Source organism: Cibotium barometz, chromosome 19 (assembly GCF_041138505.1).
Source record: "Cibotium barometz isolate CiBa-2024 chromosome 19, ASM4113850v1, whole genome shotgun sequence".
Classification (NCBI taxonomy): domain Eukaryota; kingdom Viridiplantae; phylum Streptophyta; class Polypodiopsida; order Cyatheales; family Cibotiaceae; genus Cibotium; species Cibotium barometz.
The window spans coordinates 17,463,839-17,488,293 of NC_141064.1; the positions used below are offsets into that span (position 1 = coordinate 17,463,839).

Consider the following 24,455-nt stretch of genomic DNA (forward strand, 5'->3'; position numbering starts at 1 on the left):
CTGGAGAAGATCTCGGATCTCCCCTCTGCTGGGGCGAGTGCCGACTATACGGCAGATGGTGGAATGGGCCTGAAGGCGTTCCACCTCTGCGGTGAGGCTCGCTTCCTCTTCCGGCGAAAGAGAAAGCCTGATGGGGGTGTCCGAGGGGGCGGGCGAGGGGGCTGCGGATGAGTCCCTCTAAGGCGAGGCGGGAGGAGTCTCCATCAGAGTCTGAAGCTCAGGCGTAGGCGAGGCGAAAGCGGAAATCCTGCAAGAAACGGGCTGCACACAGAAAGGCGGAAGACCGGGAAAAAAAAGAAACAAATCCCCCAGGGGGGCGGAGGTCAGCACGAAAAGGGGAGGGGGGGGTAAAAACGGCGAAGGAAAAGCCTGGGGGGGCCGGTAGCTGCGCGAATGAGGGGCGGGGAGGAAAATGCTGGCGGAAGGGGGCGATGCAGAGGTGAGATGGGCGAAGAAGGGGATGGGGCGAGAAGGCGAGGAGGCAAGGAGGGAGGGGGCGAGGGGGCAAGGAGCGCAGCAGCGAGGGAGGGAGGGCGCAGCAGCAAGCAGGCGAAGGGTGGCAGGCAGAGCAACGAAGGAAGGGGGCGCAGGAACAACAGCAGGCGGGGGGGGCAAGAGCAAGCGCAATGGCGGGGGGGAGCTGGTGTGCAGGTCGCGCAGGCAGGAGACGGGACGCAGCTTCAGCGAGCGTTTTTTTGGTTTTTCTCCTGAACCCAGGACCACTTGGTCCTTATCGTGCGGTTTGTTGTGCTGCATGTGAGGCGATTTGGTTGCGGAGATTATTGGAGGAGCTTGGCCGTCCTCCTACCGGATCTACTCTTCTTTGGTGTGACAATCAGAGTTGCATCGCCATCGCCAAGAACCCTATGTTTCATGCTCGTACGAAACACATTGAGATACAGTCTCACTATGTTCGTGAACAGGTTCTTGTTGGAGATTTGTGTTTGGAGTATTGTCCTTCAGTGGAGAAAGCTACGGATTTGCCAAGCCGGTTTCTCAGGCTTCCTTGGCTCCTCATCTTCGGCTTCTCGGAGTATGTTCAGCATCTGGTACTGAGAAGAGGTGTTAGCACATTCATCCCCAGTTTCTGCCTATATTTGGTGTCCCTTTTGGTCCCTTTTGATGGCCCTTGATTGTGGGCTGGCCACCCCTTTTCTATATATTTTTTTGGGATTTTTCCCAGCCTGGATGTATTTTCCCTAGTCGGCCAGCTACATCATGTCCAGTCGGCCAGTTTATCATGTCCATTCGGCCAGCCCCTCTTACCTATAAATAGGTGGGTTGGTGTCACCATTTGGCCACCCAATTGGTCCACTCGTGCTTTCTCATCATGTATGTACATTGGATTGGTGTCCATGGCAGTTGTATATGTCGGGGATTGATGCCACTCATGTGATACTGTGGACTTGGCTTTCCGTTGGGACTTGTGCCTCTGTGTACATGCCCAGAAATGCCTGGTGGATTGGTGTTCCATTGGGTCTGGTACTTCATGTACTTGCCTGGAGCACGTCTATTTTGGTATAGTCTCATGAACGGGGATTGTCCATACCAATGCTGCATTGCATAGCATCTTTATGTGCTTGCTTGCAATTGAAATTGCATGTTTTCATGCTTGCTTAACCAATGTGTAGTTCCGAGTAAGAGAACGCCCGCCCGTGAACCGTGCGTGTGAAACTATCTGCTGACATGGTCATGTGGCATGTGACAAGTGGTAAGTATTGGTCATAAACATAGCCTTAGAAATTAGCACTAATTTATAAGTGAGTGTGTACACACTTCATTAAGTTTTGGGCGACCAAAACTCACTTATAAATTATGACCAGCCCGGTGTTCACACACACTAATGTCCCGAGGTGGACATAACCCAATGTCCACCCCCCAAACCTTATCCCCTTTGTACAAAGGGAGTAACCAGCCATGTGTCCACTCCAGCTTTACTCCACAAAGCACCTGCCTGCCACCTACACTGGACAACTCACCACCTCACTCCTCCTCCTCTCTCTAGAGATAGGGGCCTCCTTCATGAGGGCTTTTGGGCTGCATTTTCTGCACTTTCTCCTTCCCTACTCCATATCCAAGCTTGCTAAGGTGCTTCCCAAGCTTCCAAAAGTGTTTCCGGGTACTAATCACTCTCCTACACACTTCCAATGACTGAAATTCAACAAAATAGGTCTCTTTATTGCTGTAATTTCTGGTCTTTTGCTGAAAACCCTAATTTCAGCCCTCCTTTCTCAAGTTGAACCATAGGGGAAGCTTTCCCAGGGTTCCCTTCATCCTCTTGAAGACTTTTGTCACGAAGACATACGACAAATCGAAGATCTCAACACTCCAAGGACTTCCATCGCGAAGACTTCCGCTGTCATCGACTCTACTTGCATTTGGTAAGCTTTTATGCTTAAATATGGAAGCAAGTAGCAAGAGGGAGGAACCGGATTACAAGATCACATACCTTGTGTAGTGTTCACTTGTCCTACATACTCTCTTGCAGATTGTTGCTACCATGTGGTGGTGGAACAATAGAGAGCAGATGGTAGGGAACATGGACACATGAGAGGGTGGTGTGGATTGCAAGTCTACATCGACAATCACTTGTTTGCAATACTGTATTCATATGCATTGGTATGGAAATCTGGTCAGAAATGCCCATGACACTATGTACTTGATTCTCCCAAGATCAATATACTTTATTTGAGGGAGGGGTCGGCTGTTCTGGCTCATTGTGTCTCTTGTCAGGTCAGCAAATTACTTCTTGTATTTGAGCAAGTGTCCATCAAATCTTAGTGTATTTAAGTGTATTGATTAGCATTGTGTTCAACCAAGTTACAGTTGGCCTCTCACTTTTTCATCTTGCCTAGTCTTTCTTTTGCTCCCTCACTTATGAGACACTTTCTGTCTCTTGCTTGGGATTGTATCACTTCAGTATATTCAGCATAGTTGCTCCATATCTCTCTCTCTCTTGCACTCTTTGCTCAACACACTCTAGTGCTTATTTGCTTCCGCTCTGTGCACTCATTCACTTCTGGCAACGTGAATGACTAAAGTGCTGGAGCTGATGGCTTAGTGCTGGCGACGGCTGAGATTCTGTTCAGAGCAGAAGCTATGCTCAAGCCGTACACAGGGCAAAGGTGGCATATATACTTAAAAGGGGCATTGCAAACTGAAACAGCACAGGCTCTTCGGGGGCGGCGAAGAGGGTAGAAGCGGCATTATGCAAGAGGTGCTGTTGGACATAGCGTTGCAGACAGAGGCGACGCATGGGCAGTGTAGCACGATGGCGCACAGGTAGAGAAACAAGGTGACGCATGGGCAGTGTAGCACGATGGCGCACAGATAGAGAAACAAGGCCGCGCGACTGGCGAAGGCGGCGCACAGTGGTTCACAAGCGCTGCAGGGGTGGTAGACTAGCGGCGCCTGGCTGAGCTTCCTAGAAGTGGCAGCAACAAGAGGTGGAGATGCATGTGCAGATCGAGGCAACACAACTCACAAGGCGACGCAGGGCGAAAAAGAGAGGTGGAGCAGTGGCGGTAGCTGGAGACAGAGCAGCCACAAGGTTGCACTGCAGGAATATTGCCGCCAACAATGGGTGTTGTGAGAAGGTAGGGAGAAAAGTTAACGATGCTTCTTCAACAAGATTCTCTTGTTCTTTTCTCCACAAATAATAACTCCAAGAATTTTCTCTATGCCTTTCCATAGTGGTCCAAGCCTCTTATATAGTAGATAGGAGATCCCTGCTTTTATTTTGCTTTGCTTTTGCTTTTACTTCTTGGCTTTTGTTTTATTTTCTTGCTTTTGCTTTGCCTCCTTGCTTTTGTTTTAATAATAGTCAAAGTTCTTGATTTATGCTTTTAGAATCTTCAAGGCCTTGCTTTTTGGCCCTCGAGAAACTTTTTGCAAAAGGAACTTTTTGCTTTTTGATCCAATTCGATGCCCTCTTTCCAATGGTGCCCTCAGCTTTTTGGTCAACAAAGTTTGACTTTTGCTTTTTCTTGCGTTTTGACCAAGACGGGTGCTTTTTCCAATGCCAACATTAGGAACCCTGTTTCCATGTGTCTATCATCATGTACATGTATCCGGGGATGAGTTCTATCATGTGAAAAGAACATGGAGGACCAAATAGTTACAAAGTCACTCCTATCATAGGGAAGCTTTGTATATAGATTCAAGGCTATTTGGATCATGAAGACTTCTAGGTAGCACCGCTGAAGGGATGTGATGTGATAGTTGGGATGCCTTGGCATTACCGTTTGGATCCCAAGATTTTGCATAAGGAGAAGAAAGTAAATTTTACTCATAGGGACAGAAAAATTGCACAGATGACTAGGAGTACCATACCAATTGTAAGCCATATTTCCATTTCCAAAGCAAATAAGAAATCAGCTTGTTCTTACTTGGTTTTTGTACGTGATAATGTTGAACATGATTCTGTGACTCCAATAGATCAGGACAAGATTAATTTCTTAAGTGATTATGCTGATTGCTTTGCTGACACCCTACCTAGATATTTACCTCCAGAAAGGCCGGAGGATCATTGTATTGACATAATCCCTGGTAGCTCCCCTCCTAACTAACCTCCCTAAAAGGTAAGTGCTGCCCAACAGGAGGAAATTATGACTCAGGTGAATGACCTTCTTGGAAAAGGGTTGATTCGGCTGAGTTCTTTGCCTTAGTGTTCTCCAGTACTGCTTGTCCAGAAAAAGGATGGTTCATACAGAATGTGTGTAGACTACAGAGCCCTAAATAAGATAATCATCAAGAACAAGTTTTTGATTCCTAGAATCGATGATATTCTTGACAAGCTTAAGAGACCTACGTGTTTCACTCATATTGATCTTAAGAATGGCTACCATCAGATTAGAGTGATACCTCAAGATATACATATAACTGCTTTCAGGACATCTTTCGAGCTCTATGAATACTTGGTGGTGCCATTCGGTCTTACAAATGCTCCCGCCACTTTCAACAAAATGATGAAGACCTCACCGCAAATTCACAAGAACTTTCTTTGATGATATTATTATCTTTTAAAGAGTGAGGCAGAGCATAAGGAACACCTCGCCATTGTGTTTGAAAGCTTAGGAAACACAAGCTTTTCATCAATGGAAAGAAAAGTGAATTCTCTTTGTAAGAGAGATCCATTATTCTGGGCATATTGTTTCGAAAGTGGGTGTACGCATGGATCCTGCAAAGATTCAAGCTAGTAAGGACTGGCTAGAGCTTCAAAATGTTCATCTAGTCGGGAGTTTCATTGGCCTATGTTCTTACTATCATCGATTTATTCGACACTCAGCTTTCTTGGCTTCTTTGTTGCATTCCGTTGGTTTGATTTAGAAAGAACAGCTTTCCAAAGCTAAAGGATGCCATTATCTCAAGGCCTGTTCTTATCATTCCAGATTTGCATAGACTCTTTGTGGTCGAGTGTGATGCATGTGGAGATTGTTTGGGGGTTGTTTTGAATCAAGACGGTCAAGCAGTGGCTTTTGAAAGCCACCACCTACAACATGCAAAATTGTATTTGCAAGTTTATGAGAAAGAGTTATTAGCCATCATTCATGCCCTATAAACATGGAAACATTGCCTTTTGTGTCAAATCCCCACGGATCTCCTCGTGATCGTTCTTGGTACTAGACTCGAATCCTGCAAACAAACGAACAAACAAACAAACAAGGGGATGCATGCCTGACTCACCTCCCAACCATGACAGTCGTGGGCAAGCCCACAGTCTTGGCTGTCCCCACCGAGCCACGAGCTGAGCTAACTAGGATGACGTACCGACCAATCTCCTCCTCGCGACGTCCCATACCACCACGAAGCTGCCCTCGCGGGCCTCGAGATTGTTGCCGGCCTCGGCTGCGTATAGCAGGCGCACGTCTGCACTAGATCCAGGCTCCAAGACCATAGAGCTCTCACAAACTCGCGAGACTCTCTATATCCCAATAACTAGTCATCGGGCGTCCACACTTGGACGCCCGCCCGTCCATACTTGGGTGCCCACCCATTAGTATATCCCTAAGTCAGCTCGTCAATCAGCCTGCCTAGCTCCAAGCTTCCCCAAGCCTCGAAACTAGTCTTGCGTGCATGTAGCACACGGTAGATACACACTGTGCACATGACATACTCCCCTTCCTCTAAGAGCTCACTCCTGAGCTCACTAAAAAGCCAGGGTAATCTCTCTGAAGAGTAGTCAATGTCTCCCATGTAGCGTCCTCCTCAACACGATCCTTCCACTTGATCTTGTATTCCGTGATAAGCGTATTACGCAATCTTCTTTCATGAAATCCAAGAATCTTTTCAGGTTCGTACGGAACAAATGTCATGTCCTCGACATCTATAATTTCTTGAGGAGTAACTAACTGATCTGTTCCACCCAGTACTTCCTTAAGTCTACTGACATGAAATATAGGATGAACTTTCACATGAGAAGGCAAATCCAATTCATATGCAACTGAACCAATCCGTCATGTAACACGAAATGGTCCACAGTATCTAGGAGATAATTTCGGAGATCGACCTGTCCGTAAAGTCTCGGAATCTTTCGGAACTCGCAAATACACCATCGTTCCTTCAGAGAACTCTCTGGGTGAACGATGTCTATTAGAATAAAATCTGTTTCGATCTTCAGCACTTCTAATAGATTCCTTCGCAACTTGTAACATTTCCTGCATATCCTGCAAAAAATTACGTGCTGCATCATGCTGAAGTCCTAAGAATCCTACTGTAACAGGTGATCTAGGTTGAAAACCATACATAAGCATGAAAGGACTAAAACTTGTACTCGTATGCTTAGTACTGTTATAAACAAATTCTAACATAGGAAGATAATCCTCCCATGAACTCTGTCTTTTGGATACATATGCTCGAAGCATATCCTCCAAAATCTGATTCTTTCTTTCAATCTGGCCATCAGATTAAGGATGATCAGAGGAACTCAAATTCAAAGTTGTTTCCAACTTCTCAAAAACAAGTTTCCAAAAATCACTCATAAACTTGGAGTCCCTATCACTGACTATGTCTTGCGGTAACCCGTACAGTCTAAACAATTGCTCGATAAACTGCCGTGCTAATTGCGTAGCTGTAATAGTCTTCCGAGTCCGTAAAAATCTAGCCATTTTTGTCACGCGATCTATCACAACCCAAATAGAATCGTGGCCTTCATGTGTTCTTGGTAATCCAGTAATAAAATCCATGGAAATACTTTCCCATTTATTACCTAGGATTTGCAAAGGATGCAACAACCCAGCCTATCTAAAGCGTTCAGCTTTATTTGCTTGACAAATTTGACACTTGAGAATATAATCTTCTACATACCCTTTCATCTTTGGCCAATAAAAAGTGTGTTTCACTAACGATAGTGTCTTGTGTACCCCAGGGTGTCCAGCAGAAGGGGCGTCGTGACACTCCTTAAGAATCTAAGACCTAATGTCCGGGATCTGTGGTACACAAATTTTGTCATTACGGAATAGTAAACCATTCCGAATCATCCACTGGCCTCCTGCAGCCTGCATGGTAGACTCCTCAGTCATTGAGTCTTGGTCAATCAATGAGCTCCCGTCCTGGATCTTCTGCCAAAATGGACCAACATAACTACCAGTCTTGCAAAGCCCTCTCAATGACTGAAATAAGTCAGTAGAAATCTTGGTGAACGACAAAGTATTCACCTCTCGAATTCGACTAAGCGCATTTGCAACACTGTTCATGGACCCTTTCCGATAATGGATCTCAAAATCAAAATCTTGCATTAACTCCGCCCAAACGAGCTTTCCTTCCTCTCAAATCATCCGCATCACACACATACTTGATTGACTGATGATCAGTCAATACCACAAACTTGGAGCCGTATAAATAATGTCTCCAAACCTTGAGAGTATCAATCATAGCATAAAGCTCCTTCTCAAGGGTTGGCCAACGAGATTGAGTCTCGTCTAGCTTTTTACTTTCAAAAGCAACCGGTCTACCATCTTGAAATAAAGCAACCCCGATAGCATAGTCACTGGCATCAGTTTCAAGAACATAAGGCCGACTAGGATCAGGTAATGCTAAGATAGGTGCTTCCTTGACTTTATCTTTCAAAAGTCTGAAGGCCATACCAAATCGTTATTCCAAGTGATAGGCTGATTTGACTTATGTCCACGACCTTTCAATAAGTTGGTCATCGGTAGTGTGAGCTGAGAGTACTCCCGTACAGATTTCCGAAGAAAAACTACAAAACCGAGAAAAGAACGAAGTTGTTTCACTGTTCGCGGTATAGGCCAGTCCAGAACCTTCTGAACTCGGTCATAGTCAATGCTCAATCCATCTCGAGTGATCTTGTGTCCCAAGTAAATGATATTGGTCATAAAGAACTCACATTTACTTAACTTAGCATATAGTCGATTCTGTCTTAAAATAGATAAGATAATCGTGAGGTGTCTGACATGATCCTCAAGAGTACGGCTATATATCGAAATATCATCCAGGAACACCACTACAAATTTTCCCAAATGTTCACGAAAAAGATCGTTCATCATTTGCTGAAAAGTGGCTGGAGCATTGGTTAACCCAAAAGGTAATACGAGAAACTCGTAATGGCCATACCTAGTCCAAAAGGCGGTTCTTTCGACATGCCTTTCATGAATACGTATCTGGTGATAGCCAGTACGTAAATCTATCTTCGTGAAATATTTTGCTCCTGCTAACCGGTCAATCAGGTCATCTGATCTAGGGAGAGGATAACGGTTCTTAATGATCAGCTTGTTCAATCTCTTGTAATCTATAAACATTCTCCAGGTGTTGTCCGTCTTTCTCCTAAGCAACACTGGTGCACCCCAAGGTAATTTACTTGGACGGATCTGGCCCATCCTCAAATAATCTTCGAGTTGTTTAGCCAACTCATCTTCATCAGCTTGGCTCATCCTGTAAGGTGGAATACTGACAGGATGAGCACCAGGGATCAAGTCAATACGATGATCTACTGCCCGTTCAGGTGGTAAAGCCGATGGCAGTTCCTTAGGAAATACGTCTTGAAACACACTTAATTCATTGACGTCCATGGAAGGTATGAGAAATGAAGAAAGTGGAATCAATACACAATGGAAAGCGGTATACAAAGAAGAATCCATTATATTTTCCAAAATCAATTGTATTTACAAGAGGTCCCTGAGAGGGATGAATACAATCACCTAAAATACTATACTTGGTGTCCCTATGCTGAAAAGAAAAAATATGACTAGATCAATCTATCTAGACTTGAAGAGTCTTAAACCACTCAATCCCTAATAACAAGTCTACATTTTCTAAGTGCATAACATAGCATTCTAGAGTATCTTTGTAGTCCTGAATCCGGATTGGAAGCATCTCCACCTTTCGATCCCATACTTGCCTTCCCGCAGGTAGGCTACCTCATAGGTATGGTCGCTGAGTGTCGTATCAAGACTCAATTTCTGCACAAGTTTGTAGTTAACAAAATTATGTGAACTGCCAGGGTCTAAAAGAATGTGAATTTTATGGCCATTCACTTCTCCATAAACGCGGAGAAGATCATGCAAGCCAAATACTTTAGAATTGAACAGACAATCAGAACAAGTACTAGGACGAGAAAGTACAGTAATTGACATACCTGTCAAAGACAACTGGTTAGCTGCCTTTGGCTTGGGTCCTGCGTTTGTCTTGGTACCCTTTTGCTTTGGACACTCGTTACGCATGTGTCCTTTTTTTCGCAGATAAAACAACGTCCTTCCTTCTTGAGCTTTAAAGCCCTAAGGAGTCGTTTCTTCTTCGCTGGTGTCGAACTTGAATTCTTCGAAGGTTGGTCCGAAGACTTGCCTTCAGTCGTGTTAGCCATAGGTGCGGAGAACTTTCGTTTATGCTTGTTCCCCTGCTCGGTATTTTCAACTTGGAAGAGACCATTGTATCATCATAGATACGAGCTAAATGAATGGCCTCGTCCAATGTTTTACATTTGTTATTTTTAACCTGTAATCGGTATGAGTCTGGTAAACCAGCTACGAAAAACCCCAAAAGAGTAGTGGGTTCCATCTTTGTAGCTTTCATCTGCAAGTCACGAAACTTCTGGAGGTACACCTCACAAGTGAGGTGCTGCGAGGTCATGGTGAAAGCTGAAAACCGAGAAACAACATCATAGTCATCCTCTTTCTTGAGGAATTCTTTCTTGAATATATATGGATATATATATATATATTCTATACAAAAAATAAACACTTTGAAACCTTGGAGGAGGTGTCTTTTAAAACTTTTATAAATAAAAAAAAATTTAAACTTAAAAAAGCGAAAGCCCATAAAAAAAACCTGTGCTTTCACCTTTTTTTTTCCCTCCAAGATTAGCCGCCGGCGTACTGGCTGCCGTCGCTGGAGCTGCCTGCGCTTGCTGTCCAACGTCTGCGCCATCCTCTCATAGGCCTGGCCATGAGGCCACGTGGGCCTGGGCTGGCTATGCAGGACTGGCCTGGGCGCTGCCTGGCTGGCTACGCTGCCTGGCCTGGCTGGAGTACCTGCCCGCCTAGCGTAGGCGCTGCCTGGGCTGGCTGCGCAGGCCTGGCCGCATGCCTGGCAGGCCTGGCCGCATGGCGTAGGCGCTGCTGCGCTGCCTAGGCTGGCTACGCACGCCTGGCCGCCTGACTTGGCAAGCCTGGCCGCCTATGCACTTGCGCCCTCAACCACCCCCGCAGCATCAATCTGCACCCGGCCAGCAAGCCCACTCGCCAGCGAGTCCACCTTCTCACACGCGTGCTCTCTATCTCATTCACGAAAAGCAAACCTACTTTTTTCAGTATTCTCTCTCTACGTTCATGCGACTGCACAAACGAGTCATGCCTCTTCTTTGCCAAGCAAAAGACCCTACTTAGACTACCACCTCCCATCACCATGGGTCTCTTTGATGAAGAAAAAACACACATTGAATCTGAAAACAGCAGTATGCATAAAAAAAAACAGCAAGCTTTTTAACACATACCTTTCTTCGACCTCTTCTTCTCTACCTACCGACTTGCTCGTTCACGAGGTATGCTCTGATACCACTGTCAAATCCCCACGTATCTCCTCGTGATCATTCTTGGTACTAGACTCGAATCCTGCAAACAAACGAACAAACAAACAAACAAGGGGGTGCAAGCCTGACTCACCTCCCAACCATGACAGCCGTGGGCAAGCCCACAGTCTTGGCTGTCCCCAGCGAGCCACGAGCTGAGCTAACTAGGATGACGTACCGACCAATCTCCTCCTCGCGACGTCCCATACCGCCACGAAGCTGCCCTCGCGGGCCTCGAGATTGCTACCGGCCTCGGCTACGTAAAGCAGGTGCACGTCTGCACTAGATCCAAGCTCCAAGACCAGAGCTCTCACAAACTCGCAAGACTCTCTATATCCCAATAACTAACCTTGGCCACCCTTTTATAGGCTCTTGGCCGATCATCGGGCGTCCAATCTTGGGCGCCCGCCCGTCCATACTTGGGTGCCTGCCCGTTCGTATATCCCTAACTCAGCTCGTCAATCAGCCTGCCTAGCTCCAAGCTTCCCCAAGCCTCGAAACTAGTCTTGCGTGCATGTAGCACACGGTAGATACACACTGTGCACATGACATTTTGGGGGTTGAATTTATGGTTAAAACAGATCATCAGAGTTACGACACTTTCTCACACAACCTGAACTCTCCGAGAATCATCTAAGGTGAGCGAATTTCTTGTCCATATTTCATTTTTAGAATTTGCATACTAGTGGATGCTTTGTCATGCAAGCCTCAAGTGCATGCAGTGACTACCGCCTACCATCAGGACTTGTCAAGGATGCGAGATACGTACTCTTTGGACACAAATTTTCAGTTTATTTGGGTTGATTTGAATGGGGGTATTGATGTCCCATCTTATTCGGTACAAGATAGTTTTCTAATGATGCAAAACCGCAGTTCTGTAGTCCAAGATTTACAGCAAAAGGTTATGGAAGAGTGTCATGCTTCTCCGTATGCAGGTCATCGTGGCATCCTGGGTACTACACAAGCTTTGGAACGATATTTCTTTTGGCCAACTTTACGCAGCGATATCAAAACTTATGTTGGTGAGTGCCTGGTGTGTCAGAAAGTCAAATTTGACAGGCACAAAACACTTTGGAAGCCTTTACCCATTCCACATGAACCATGGGAAAGCATTGCCGTGGATTTCATTATAGATCTACCGAAATCTGATCATGGTAATGATGCTATTTGGACTAGCATTGATCGCTTTAGCAAGCAAGCACACTTTATTCCTGTGAGAAAAACAATTAAACCAGAGCATATGGCAAAGCTATCCTTGCTCATATTTTCAAACATAATGGCATGCCCAAATCTATTGTGGGAGATAGAGATCCTTGAACCACTAGTTTATTTTGGCGGGCATTGTTTGATAACATGAACACGAAGCTGAATTTTCATCAACTTATCGTCCTCAAATGGATGGTCATAGTGAAATCACAAATTCAGCCGTACTTGATTTGCTCAAATGTTATGTATCCGAGCAAAAAACAGATTGAGAGAAATACTTACCTTTGGTTGAGTTTGCAACAATAATACTATGCATTCTTCAACTAACAAGGCTCCATTTAAGATAGTTTATAGCAAGGTGGTGCTACCGTCTATCTTATTTCAAATTTTACAGAAGATAAATGAAATGGCTAATAGATTGGTGTTATCCGATCATTGGAAACTACATAATGTGTTTCATGTCAACTTGTTGAGGCCTTATGTGGAACCACCTCCTATGTTTGGAACATCCACTAGAGGTGGATGAGCTTGAGAAGATATTGCAACCTGAGCAGATAGTTTTTCACAAGGGGCATAAGAATGCGGGAGGGAAGCTTGTACGCAGATATCTTCTGAAATTTAAAAACTATTCAACTAGGCATGCAAAATGGATGGACGAGGATTATTTTCAGGATTATCCGAAACTTTTGACGGCCTATCTGGAAGCTTTTCAATTGCGGTCAACTGCTTAGAAACCAAGGAGGAATGTCACAAAATTACTCATTGCTTCTGTTTTATATTGTACATATGTGGCATATGAAGCTTGACATGACAATTATGGCTTGTGGAGCCTGACATGGTGTGTTTATCCCGAGACTAGCTATCCTGGTGTTTACTTGTACTTATGTTTTGGGAAGATTCCGAAAGGATTTTGGATCCCTGTACAATTTACCTGACTGATACAACTGAGCAGCTCGGTGTTTCTTCCAGTTTAGTTACACTCATGTGTGTGCATGACCTTAACTTTATATTTCGATGACTTGTTTTGTTTGCCTGGACAATGCCTAAGATTACTGCCTGCGTTGTGGCCGAGGACGCTTGGGCACCCTGTGGACAAGCATGTGCACACTTGTTTTGGGACTGATAAGTGGTCTACATGTGTTTTACAGGTGGTAAGTGCTCCTGAAAACTCAATTTACAGCTTTATGTTTTCACATGCTAACATTTATTGATGCAGGTCCACACTCACTTATAAGTGACCGGGCAAACTTAAAAGTTGTACACACTAGACATGACTATTTTATTGCTGCAGGTCCACACTTACTTATAAGTGACCGGGCAAACTTAAAAGTTGTACACACTAGACATGACTATTTTAATACACATGGCAGCCAAAGGATGGGCACTGGACAGATTATGGGCTATTTGCTTGTAGGCACCTTCTTCTGGACCTAAAAAGCACACGACTTGTTATTCCTGGTGGAGAAGCTAGTCGCATGCTTTCCAAGTGGCTGGTGGGGAGCTGGTTTGGAGAGCAGAGATAAAAACCCTCCTATGTGGTGGTCGACTGGATCAGACTTTCCTTGTGCTGGCCGACTGCTAACAGGCCTTGAAAAGCTGCTCATTGACTTCTATTGGTGGAGCCTGTGTGCTGGACGACATGTGGACTGTGCCCCATGTGCTGGCCGACTCCTTTTGGCATGAAAAGATTGCTGGCTGCCTTCTTCTGGAACCTCTGAGGGCTGGTTGACTGCAAGCAGCCATACAGAGTTGTCCCGGGCTGACGTGGGAATGTTGTGGGCTGACCATGGCTGTCCTACATGTGCTTTAAGCTGGGAAAGCTCCCCTATTCTACTAACGATGTCATGTACAAGACGTGCAGGGCTGATCTTAGCTAGTCCTGAAGAGGCAACAAGATAAAGAACCAAATAGAACTAGATTTTGGAGCATGAGTTGCTGTTTTTGGCCAAGCAAATGACTGGTGGTGGACAAGCCTCAAGGGGGCTGTCGGCCAGCATATACAAGAGTATGATCAGCCAGCTGCAGCAAGATTAATGGTTTTTGTCCAGGAGCTGGCCGGCCAGCAGTTGGCCAATTTCCAAGGCCTATAAAAAGACACAAGTGCTCATTGTTGGGACCATTCAGTCCAACCAGGACTGGGTCTTAGACTTAGGCATAGATTAGGTATTGTACTACCTTTTCAAGGCAGCCAAGGGCTACAAGATTGTACATCCTTTTTGTACCATATGATTATACTGAAACTCAGCTATCTCTTTCTCTCTCTCTTTTCTCTCTTCTACATGCTTTTTGCATCAGCTTGTTCCAAGATGTGTTTAGGGCTGAAAGAAGACTCCTAGAGCTTCCGCGTGTAACATTGGTATCAAAGCATCAGGCTCAGCAAGGCTAAACACTGATTCAGTCCCAAATGAAGGTGCGCAGGTCCAAGGTAGAGAAAAGTGCACAGGTACGAGGCCCAAGGCAAGGAACACAAGCCATGGAAGAATTCCTAGGAGGTTGGTTGGTGGTGTTCCACAAAACCCAAGGGAATGGCAGTCTTGTGAGTCAAGTGCCACTTGGGGCACCAGGTATAGCTGTCGGCCAGCAGAAAAAGACAAATAAATGCCAAAAATCACACCCTTTTGGGCTGGATAAAATATCAGTTTGGGTATATTTTCACACACCTTGTCCACCACCAGTCATTCGCTTTGCCACAAACAACTCATGCTCCAAAATCTGGTTCTTTATCTTGTTGCCTCTTTAGGACTAGCTTTGAGATTAGCCCTGCACATGTCTTGTACATGACATCCCCCTCTGCTAAACTTGATGACAGGATTGGATGACCGTCATCATCTCATTGTCTATTCACGCCGCATGGAGTCCCCTTGTCATCCTTCCCTTTCTGGCAACCTTTTCATTGAAAACCCGCCCGGTCTCCAACTCAGCTCTAACTCTGATGATCTATGCTTAGTGCCCTTTCCATCCGTGCCTTGTCCCTGAACATTGTCTCTGGTCCTCTTTCCTGAGTATTGAGTCTGGCACTCTCACTCCACCCCTTGGAGGATCAACCTCCCCTAGAACCGTTGTTTGAAAGCCTTTCCATTGAGCTACACACCATATGGCACGCAATGCTGAAATGTTCATCAACACAGGCCCCAACCAGGCAACTTTGCATAATGTTTGTCTTGTCCCTAACTTGGGCCTCAACTTACTTTCTACATCCTAGCTGATCCAACTCGGTCATGGAGTTTACTTCAACAAGCAAGTTGTCGAGGTAATTGATGAGACTACCGGTCTTGTTGTTGCCAGAGGTCAAGCTCAGAAGGATGGATTATACCGGATGTCTAATTTTTTATCTGAGCCATCCTCCGAGGGTTCAGAGTTTCATCAGGTTCATGCTTATGTGACTCAAGCTCCTTCGAACACTGAACGACTATGACACTATCACTATGGTCATTTTCCCTATGACACACTCTATGAGTTGTCTAGAGGCGAGTTGGTTGAAGGCATACCATGCCTCAAACTGACAAAGGATGTCTGCTAGCCATGTCAAATGGGTAGGCAGCATCGTACACTATTCCCACATCATGCTACTCATCGTGCTCAGGGTTTACTCAAGTTGATTCATTTTGACTTGAGTGGGTAATCCCCAACTCCCTCCTTGAATAGGTCTCTCTACTACATGCTGATTGTAGATGACTATTCGAGGTACATGTGGGTGTATTTCCTGAAGCATAAATCAGCTGCCTTCCAATACTTTTCCACGTGGGTTCGGTTAGTTACTAACCAAATGGGCGTCTCAATTGGGATTGCTCGCAGTGACAATGGTGGTGAGTTTCTCCCATCAATTTAACGAGTTCTTGCAAGAGCAGGGCATTCAACGCCAACTCACCTCCACCAAGTCCCCCTCACAAAATGGAATGGTCGAGCACAAGAATCGCACCGTTATGGACATGGCACGCTCCATGCTCTTTGCAACAGGGTTTCCTGAACCCCTTTGGTCAGAATCGGTCAACACTTCTATGTACCTTCTGAACCGTTGCCCCACAGTTGCTATCCCTCACATGACCCCGTCGAGGCATTTTATAGTGAAAAACCGATTGTTTCCCATCTTCGTGTACTTGGGTGTCGTGCATACACACACACTCCAAATGACACAAGGGGCAAGCTTGAGCCAAGGAATTAGTTGCTCATTTTTGTGGGCTACTTTTCTGAATCAAAGGCTTACAAAGTCTTTGATCCTAGATCAAACAAAGTCTTCGTTTGTCGAGACATTGTCTTTGATGAGCGAGATTTACTTCGTCTTCTGCTAACTGTACCACCCCAACAAGAATCACCAACTGTGCCACAAGAACCCAATCAGTCAACTATTACCCCGCCTCTTGAGGAGCCTTCCTCCTCCCGACAGCCACCCAGGGACCCTTTACCCCACTGGTACCAACAAACCATGCGTGACTATGGCATGCTTCCTCATGATACTCCCTTGGACGATCCTCGTTGGTCCACCAGGCTCACTCCTCATGCCACATTTGCCTCTGTTTTTTCCGCAAACTATGTGCATAATGAGCCAACATCGTGGAAAGATGCTATCAAACTTCCATCCTGGAAACAAGCTATGGAACAAGAACTCGAAAGCATTGACCGTAATGGCATGTGGTCTATTGAGGATCGCCCTCGTCATTGGAACCAAATGGATCTTTCGCACCAAATTTAAAGCCCATTGTACCTTGGATAAGTACAACGCCAGGCTGCTTGTGCAAAGCTTTCGCCAGAAAGAAGGCATTGCTCATGGAGCGTCTCCAACTCTTGGAGGCACCAGCAGCACGTCCTCCTCCGCCTCCAGCAGCACCCGACTACATCTCCCTCTTCTTTCAGATGGAACACAAAGGAGAGAGGATGAGGCCCAAAGGAAAGAAGTAAAAGCAGAAAGACGGGACTATGAGGAAGCCCAACGCAGGATCGACGAAGACTGGCGTCAAGCTAAACTCGCCGCTCGGGAACACCAACGTGAGCTTGATCGAGAACGTATGTTACTCGAGCACCAACAAGAAAAGGAGACCATACACTTGAGGTATCAGCACCTCTCCTCAGTCTCCCCAGTCATAGGTGTCACCAATCCGCAATCCGCAGTCCGCAGCAACATCAACCACCGTCATTCGCAGTCAACCAAACTTCAGTAAGTATGATGGTAAGTGTGATCATTCATCAGTTAATCAATTTATTCATCAGTTTAATGCTCATTTTCCATTAGCTAGGATCACAGACCCACAAGATAAAGTCTACTTAGCGGCTCCCCATCTCACTAGTGAGGCAGTCACTTGGTGGCAGCATTGGTCTAGTATTCATACAGACCAAGCCACAAGTGTCACAGCCTTTGACTGGGACATCTTTGTCCATGACTTGAAGACCAGATTTCTCCCGCCCTAGTACATGACCGGTCTGAAAGATGAGTTCTATGGACTCAGACAGAACGGATCCCCAGTGCTTCAGTTTCCGGAAAGGTTATCGCTTTAGCACAGCAGTTAGGGTTATCTGCGCAGGCCAAGATGGAGCAATTCATTCGTGGATTGGACTCAACATTCGGTTCACAGTTCGTAACTTTGAACCAAGTACATATGACCGAGCTCTGACTCTCGCTCAGAATGAAGAAATGAAGATGAACGGAGGCAAGCCCAAGCAGTCATCACAGTCCAGTACCAAACCCCAACAGGGGAAGGGTAATTCATCTTCTAAAGACACTAAGACAGACAACAGTCCTAGCTCTAGTTCAGGGGGTAAGGAATCCAAGCCTAAGAAAACCCCTGAGGAAAAGGCTCAAGCAGACATTACTGGAGGTTATCTTCCTCCAGAGGTACAGGATCGTTCATCAAACCTGAGCTGCTAGGGGGCTAGCTGGTCACCGTGCCGCCTGTGCGTCTAGCTTGTGTTCTCAAGCTTTGCCATAGATCCCTCCTGATTCATGATGTGTCACTTAGTCACGAGGAGGTAAGTGCCCTCCCTTGATGTGTAGGATAATGTTAAATTTGTTTGTTCATTATGAAATGAATCAATTCCTCCTTATCCATGCCTCTAGAGCTGTTATAAATGTCTTGTGAATTGCCTTGTGAATTTGATGATGTTATAAGCACATTATTGCTATTTATTTGATCTGCAATCTGTCCCTTCTTCATGAGAAAAGAAAACTAGCTCATTAAAAAATGACCTTAGAATGAACTTGAATTGCCTTGTGTTTAGATTTCCTTTATACCGCCGATGATCTAGAATTCGGCCTTCCACCCTCTACATGCTGGGCAAAACCCTACGGGACCATACACCTCATCGTCGGCCGCTGGCGAGAACTCAAGGCGGCCTGTCGCCCTCTCAGGTTCCATCGCTCGATCCTCCCGCCCCTCAGAGAGATGTCTGTACACTAGGGTGGGCTAATTCACCGCACTAGCCTGGGCCCTCAGAACTAGGCAGCATCACAATCACTCGCCTCAATCGGCGAACCTCATTCTCCCAATGGTATGAGGGATACTATGGACCAACTCCGGACCTTACTAACGTCTCCGCCGTCCGGCTATACAAGCACAAGAACAAGGCAGCGTCAAGGCAGGGAGAGTTGTACCTGTATCTTAATTTAACCAAGATAACAATCCATTTACTCACTAAACCATAGGACTAGAATCCATGTTACCTTCTTAAGAAAACAATCCTTTTCACAAAGTTTTTAGCATTTCAACTTGAGATTACGATAAGACATTCTTTATTAAGACATATGCTGTTGTTTAAAAGAATACAAACTTTCAATAGTAAATCAATCAAATAGATCACTATTAACAATTAATAGAGAAGCCGGGGCCATACCTCAACCCCTAAGAATGATATATAATTGAAAAACAAAATATATATATACCTTATAGAAATTTGTCGTTTATCGTTGCCTTTGCTCGTTAACAAGAGCTTTAGAACTTGACATATGAGAATAGAGTCTTCTAATACCTTGTCTTACGATTAAAATCATCCAATCATCCCCAAGCTTTATCTCCTCTTACTCGTACTATGACTCTTCTCTCTTTCTAAGATCTATGGCAAAAAAGCCTTCTCTTACAGGGCTACGGCATACTATTCTTTCTCTAAAAGAAAAGCTATGGAGTTTTGGTCTCTTCCTTCGAAAGACCATAGCAATCTAACCTTCTCTTCTAAGATATTAGATAAGAATGAAGGGATATATACATCTCAAGCTCTAGGATTACCTTGAGGCTACTTGCTACCTTCTTACAGTTTTCCTTGGGTAGAGACCCTGACTGAATCAGCAAATTGTTTGAGCCATAACTCTCTAATAAAAACTCAGAATATGGTCATATAACCAGTCAAAAGAACCGGAAGACATCTAGTCTACAAGCTAGCGCGGGTAGAATAGGCAAAAACGTCTGTATATAGCCACAAACGCGTCATCTTTAGAAACGCGTTGCTTTTCCACATTTTTAGTATGCATGGACTCTAAATATGTAAAAGTACTCTAAATATGACCTCTTATCACCTAAATTCGAATTTCTATTTTTGGAGATACTTATCTCTTTTTAATAGAACCATTATTGTCTTCTTATTTCTTTTTTTGGAGATACTTATCTCTTTTTAATAGAACTATTCTTGTCTTCTTATTTCTTTTAAGATTTTGGAGCTAATATTTTTATTCTAACACTTTCCTAATGTTTCTAGTCTTATTGTCTCACTCTTCTCTAAGTACACTCTCTTTCCTTATTGAAATCTATATTAAAAGACACATACATGGCTTGGAAGGGACCTTACAAGCATTCAGTCTTCAGTGAGCTAGGCACCCTTCATCCTCAGCCTTAGGAGCATCTCCGCCTTCAGCCCTAGACTAATCCAACACCATTGGAGCTTCTGCGTTTGCTTCTCCAGCCTTGAGAACCTGCGTTTTGCTTCAATCAGCCATACAGTAGTACTTGTACATCAACGCAGCAGTCCAGTAGACATTCAATAGCTCAACAGTCCTTGCAGCAGATCATAGGCGCAGCCATTCAACACTTCCACACGTCCCAAAACAGCATATATCTCTGCGTTTTTGCATGCATCACAGTCGCCTGCAGTCCAGTTCTCTACAGCCCTGCGTTTGCAGTTCTACAGCGGCCCAGCCCTGCGTTTTCAGTTCTACAGCAGTATACCACCTTCTGTGCATCATCCATACATGCAACAGTCATCTGGTGAAGGTAACATATCATTCATAAGCATTTACAACATAGTTACATAGCTTAGAACAGTCCACCACAGTCCTTTCTCAGCCTCAGGTGTGCAACCCTTCCTCATGCCCTTGGAAAGAGTGCACAGACTCGAGATCAATTCATTGAGATGTTTCTACAACCGTGTACAATTCAGCCAGGCTTCCAATCCTCCGAGATCTTGCATTTGGCTTATCTACAGTCCACAGTCATTCTCTCTAAAGTAATAAAGAGAATACTATCTCGTTATCGGGATAGGGGACCCTTCAGTGGGTAATTTGGGACACAATCTGGTGTACAGTTCTCATATATCTCTCTCTCATCTCTTTAAAGTTTGAAGTATTAAAGTGGATTGCTAAACTCACGAAACTCAGGATACAAAAGACCGTGTGAGCATTTGTGTGACAGGATCTTCCAATACACAGACTTCCGCTGCATATCACATGAATATACTGAAACTCAGCTATCTCTCTCTCTTCTCTCCATCTCTTGCTTGCATTCTGCATCATGTTGTTCCAAGATGGTGTTTAGGGCTGAAAGAAGACTCCCAAAGCTTCCGCTTGTGACATTGGTATCAAAGCTTCACGCTAATCTCTCTCTCTCTCTCTCTCTCTCTCTCTCTCTCTCTCTCTCTCTCTCTCTAAACTTTCACTATATATATATATATATATATATATATGTGTGTGTGTGTGTGTGTGTGTGTGTGTGTGTGTGTATAACAGACGCCTCTAACATGCCTCTAACGTCTCTAAAAAATACGAGTCTTTCGAGGCGCGTACCATACCCGCCTCGTACCAAACGCCTCTAACGCCTCTAACAACCTTGCTTGGAAGAGCGGTGCTCTCATCACCGTGCGGGGTGCTATGGATACGAGTGGTATTCCTGATTCGACGAGCGAGGCTAGTATTATTGGTACCTGTCTAGCTCTTGTACAAGGCATATGAACCTGCAAAGAGATTTATGAGTCTAGTATATGGATCATACGGGTGGTGCCCATATGGGGTCCAAGAACATAGCACAATGGTATGTGCATGCATATGGATCATACGGGCAGCTCGTATGGAGTTCACTGGCTTGGCAAAAGAGTTGAAAGACTCATGAATAGAGTGGTTTCATGATTAACAACTATTGGAATGAGTGGTGTTCATCACAATTAATGAATTTATGGATTTCTCACCGTACATTCGGCTTTGATTTTTCATAGCTGGAACAGCTTATACCTGTGCTTGACAAGAACTTGGATTTAGATGGATCTAAAATTATGAGATATGCTACTCAAAACTAAAATTTCCCATGAACTAATGTTATATCTTACAATTTCATACAATTGCTTATGAGAAGGGAGGAATGTCACCATTTGGTCCACCCTTATAATTTGGACAATGTCTAGTGAGCCTAGACTTATTTTACAATGGATGTGAACAGGAGATTTTTCCAAGGTATGATGGATTGCAAGGTAATCTAAAACTCTATGAATTACGATTTCACACATACAAGGTATGGTGTGCACAAGTACACGCTCATATTTATGACATGGACATTTCACATGGGAGAGGACACCATCGGAGGTCAGCATTTGATATGGAACCTTTACAGAGGTTTGACTAGCATGGATATGCCTGAAGGATGGCCACAAAACATAAGTTTTATGGGATTTTAATCATTTATATAGTTTATAAGGTTTATAAGTGTATGTATTGTGTTCAGTGCAGTTGGGCGGCAAAACTAAAATTTATGACTCATGAGAGAGGAAATGGTCGAAATGGGGATAACGGGGCTTCCCATGGTCTCCCCAAGACCATCTGGGGGAGCTTGAAGATTTGCAGCTTCCATTTCATTTTTCCACCTCGAAAATGACCTGTAAATGAATGTACACCACATATCATTATGCTGCTGAAATTCTGAAGCTGATAATGACTGCTGTACAGGACATGTAAGGCAGAGATCGGGATGGCTGAACGAAGGAGGCTAGGAATCGCCTTCAAGCAACCCCAGACAAAGGGACATTCTCACCTAGAGTCTATAGCGAGACATAGGCTAGGAGCAGCTTGATTAAGGTCTAACCGATCTGTATTTGCATAAGAAAGCTGGTTGGAGATCATTGTAAGGCTGTTCAAGCCCCTTCTTCAGTCTTCTTAAGGTTGAAGTTTAGAGATATTGATGGTAGTGGGGACTTACGCTGAGGTATTCCTTGGCATCGAAAGGCGGTGCGTGTTCGCAGTAGGAGACGAGGCTCGCGACGATGTCGGGGTCGAGTTGAATGACAGAGTGGACGTCGGAGCAGAGGTGAAGCAAGGACTGCTGCAGCCAAGCTCCCGCTGTCAAGGTAACCATCTTGTCTTCCTCTAACAAAGCAAGGCGAAGAGGCCCCCTATACTGCCGCGCCTGTTACACACTTAGCGCGTACACACTACCCCGGCCGACCATGCTGGATTCAGCCTGCCCGTGCCAGGGGCGGCCTTGGGTGTGGACGTCCCTTTGCAAGTCATGGACCGTGGACATGACAGGGGTCATGTAGAAAAATGAGATTGAGTCTAAAAGCAACTCTACCATTTGCTTGGGGGTGGGGACAATAGCCCGCAGCAGGTGGTTAAGGCAGCACCCTTCTCCTCCTACGATACAGGTTTCAACTAGCCCTCCCTCCCCCTCACTGGGTGAAAGAGTGTGTGCGCGCCTCCTTTGCCCCAAAATTTTAAAAAATTTGCATTTTTCCACCATATGCCAAACTTGTTTCAACATATTGTGTAGTCTAGTGGAGAATTGTAAGAGTCTCCAGCAAGGGATTCAATGCATGGTGACACATGGTTCAGTCTTTCTAAAAGATTAGTGGCAATAAAGTAGAAAGAATGTCGTGTTCAACTTTCCACCATAGCCATTAACATATAGAAAAGTTGAAGAAGAGACTATGCTATAAAGTTGGGTCTCAAATAAATGCCAATGACGCTTAGCTATCATACAAAAAAGTTGGTGTGTATTACATAATCAAACGCTTATATAAATGCTTAGGTCTCAAATAAATGCCAATGATGCTTACCTACCATACAAAAAAGTTGGTATGTATTACATAATCACCTTGTCGAATGAACTACTTTGGTACTAACTTCTTCAATGGTAGCAACACCTCCACTTCAACCTCAACATTGTTATGGCAACACCTCCACTTGTGTCAAAATTATGGGGAGTAAGCACAACGGAAGCAATAGCAAGATAGAGCAACATATATGAGAGAGAGCAAGAACACAAGATGTATAAAAAGCTTTTATATTACCTTCTATTTCAGCCACTCCAAAGTTGGCTTAACCTTCACCTTCAAGTGTTTGTGTTACAAAAAGTGAGGCCTCCTGCCCTTTATATAGGGTTCACCAAGGGCTAGGGTTGGGCTAACCCTAGATCCCTTTTCCACCCACATGCCCACTTTATTTGGGGTGTGTTCACACATACATGACCTCTTTTTCTAATCCTTTACCACTTGTACATCATATATTTCAACACCCCCTCTCAATGCCACCATGGGACAATGCCAAACATGGAGCAAGGTGAGCATTGGACATACAAGAACAAAATGACCCCCTCTAAACCATAGGATAGATGACAAGGTAGGTAGCCTTTATAAATTAGGCTTTTACAAAAGTGATGAGTTATAGAGAAATGTGGTTCACTCCCAATTTTAGCAAACATGCTTCACTCTTCAACTAGAAGAGTTGCTTATCTGGAACATTTAAGGAATTTACATAATTCCTCTCAACCTTAGTAACAACTTTGGCACCATCTCTTCCATAGTGGCTTCGTGCACCACCCTTGTTACTCCTTCGCTTTGTGAAACCATCTTCTTGCAAAAGACAATCTTCAAGTGGGATTTGGATATACCATTCTTCATTACATTGGCTTCATTGGTTGCATCTTCGTGCTTCTCCAATCCTTTCTCGTAGTAGACACATTTCATGCGTACATGTCTCCTTCCAATCATGCTAGCTTTCTTAGTCTAGCTACCACATAGACTAACACATGGCTGCCACCCATGTTTTAATAGC

At 44.6% G+C, this 24,455-nt stretch overlaps 1 protein-coding gene across 1 annotated transcript in view; it reads right to left on the reverse strand.

Annotated features, from left to right (window-relative positions):
* LOC147628284 (transcription regulator/ zinc ion binding protein) overlaps nt 1-23,123 on the reverse strand; it is a 75,640-nt gene extending 52,517 nt beyond the window's left edge. The window contains exon 1 of the mRNA XM_086813361.1: nt 22,603-23,123. Within this exon, the coding sequence (XP_086669487.1) occupies nt 22,603-22,758 (156 nt within the window). The 5' untranslated portion in view covers nt 22,759-23,123. The remainder of the gene's footprint in view (nt 1-22,602) is intronic.
* Between the last annotated feature and the right edge of the window lie 1,332 nt (nt 23,124-24,455).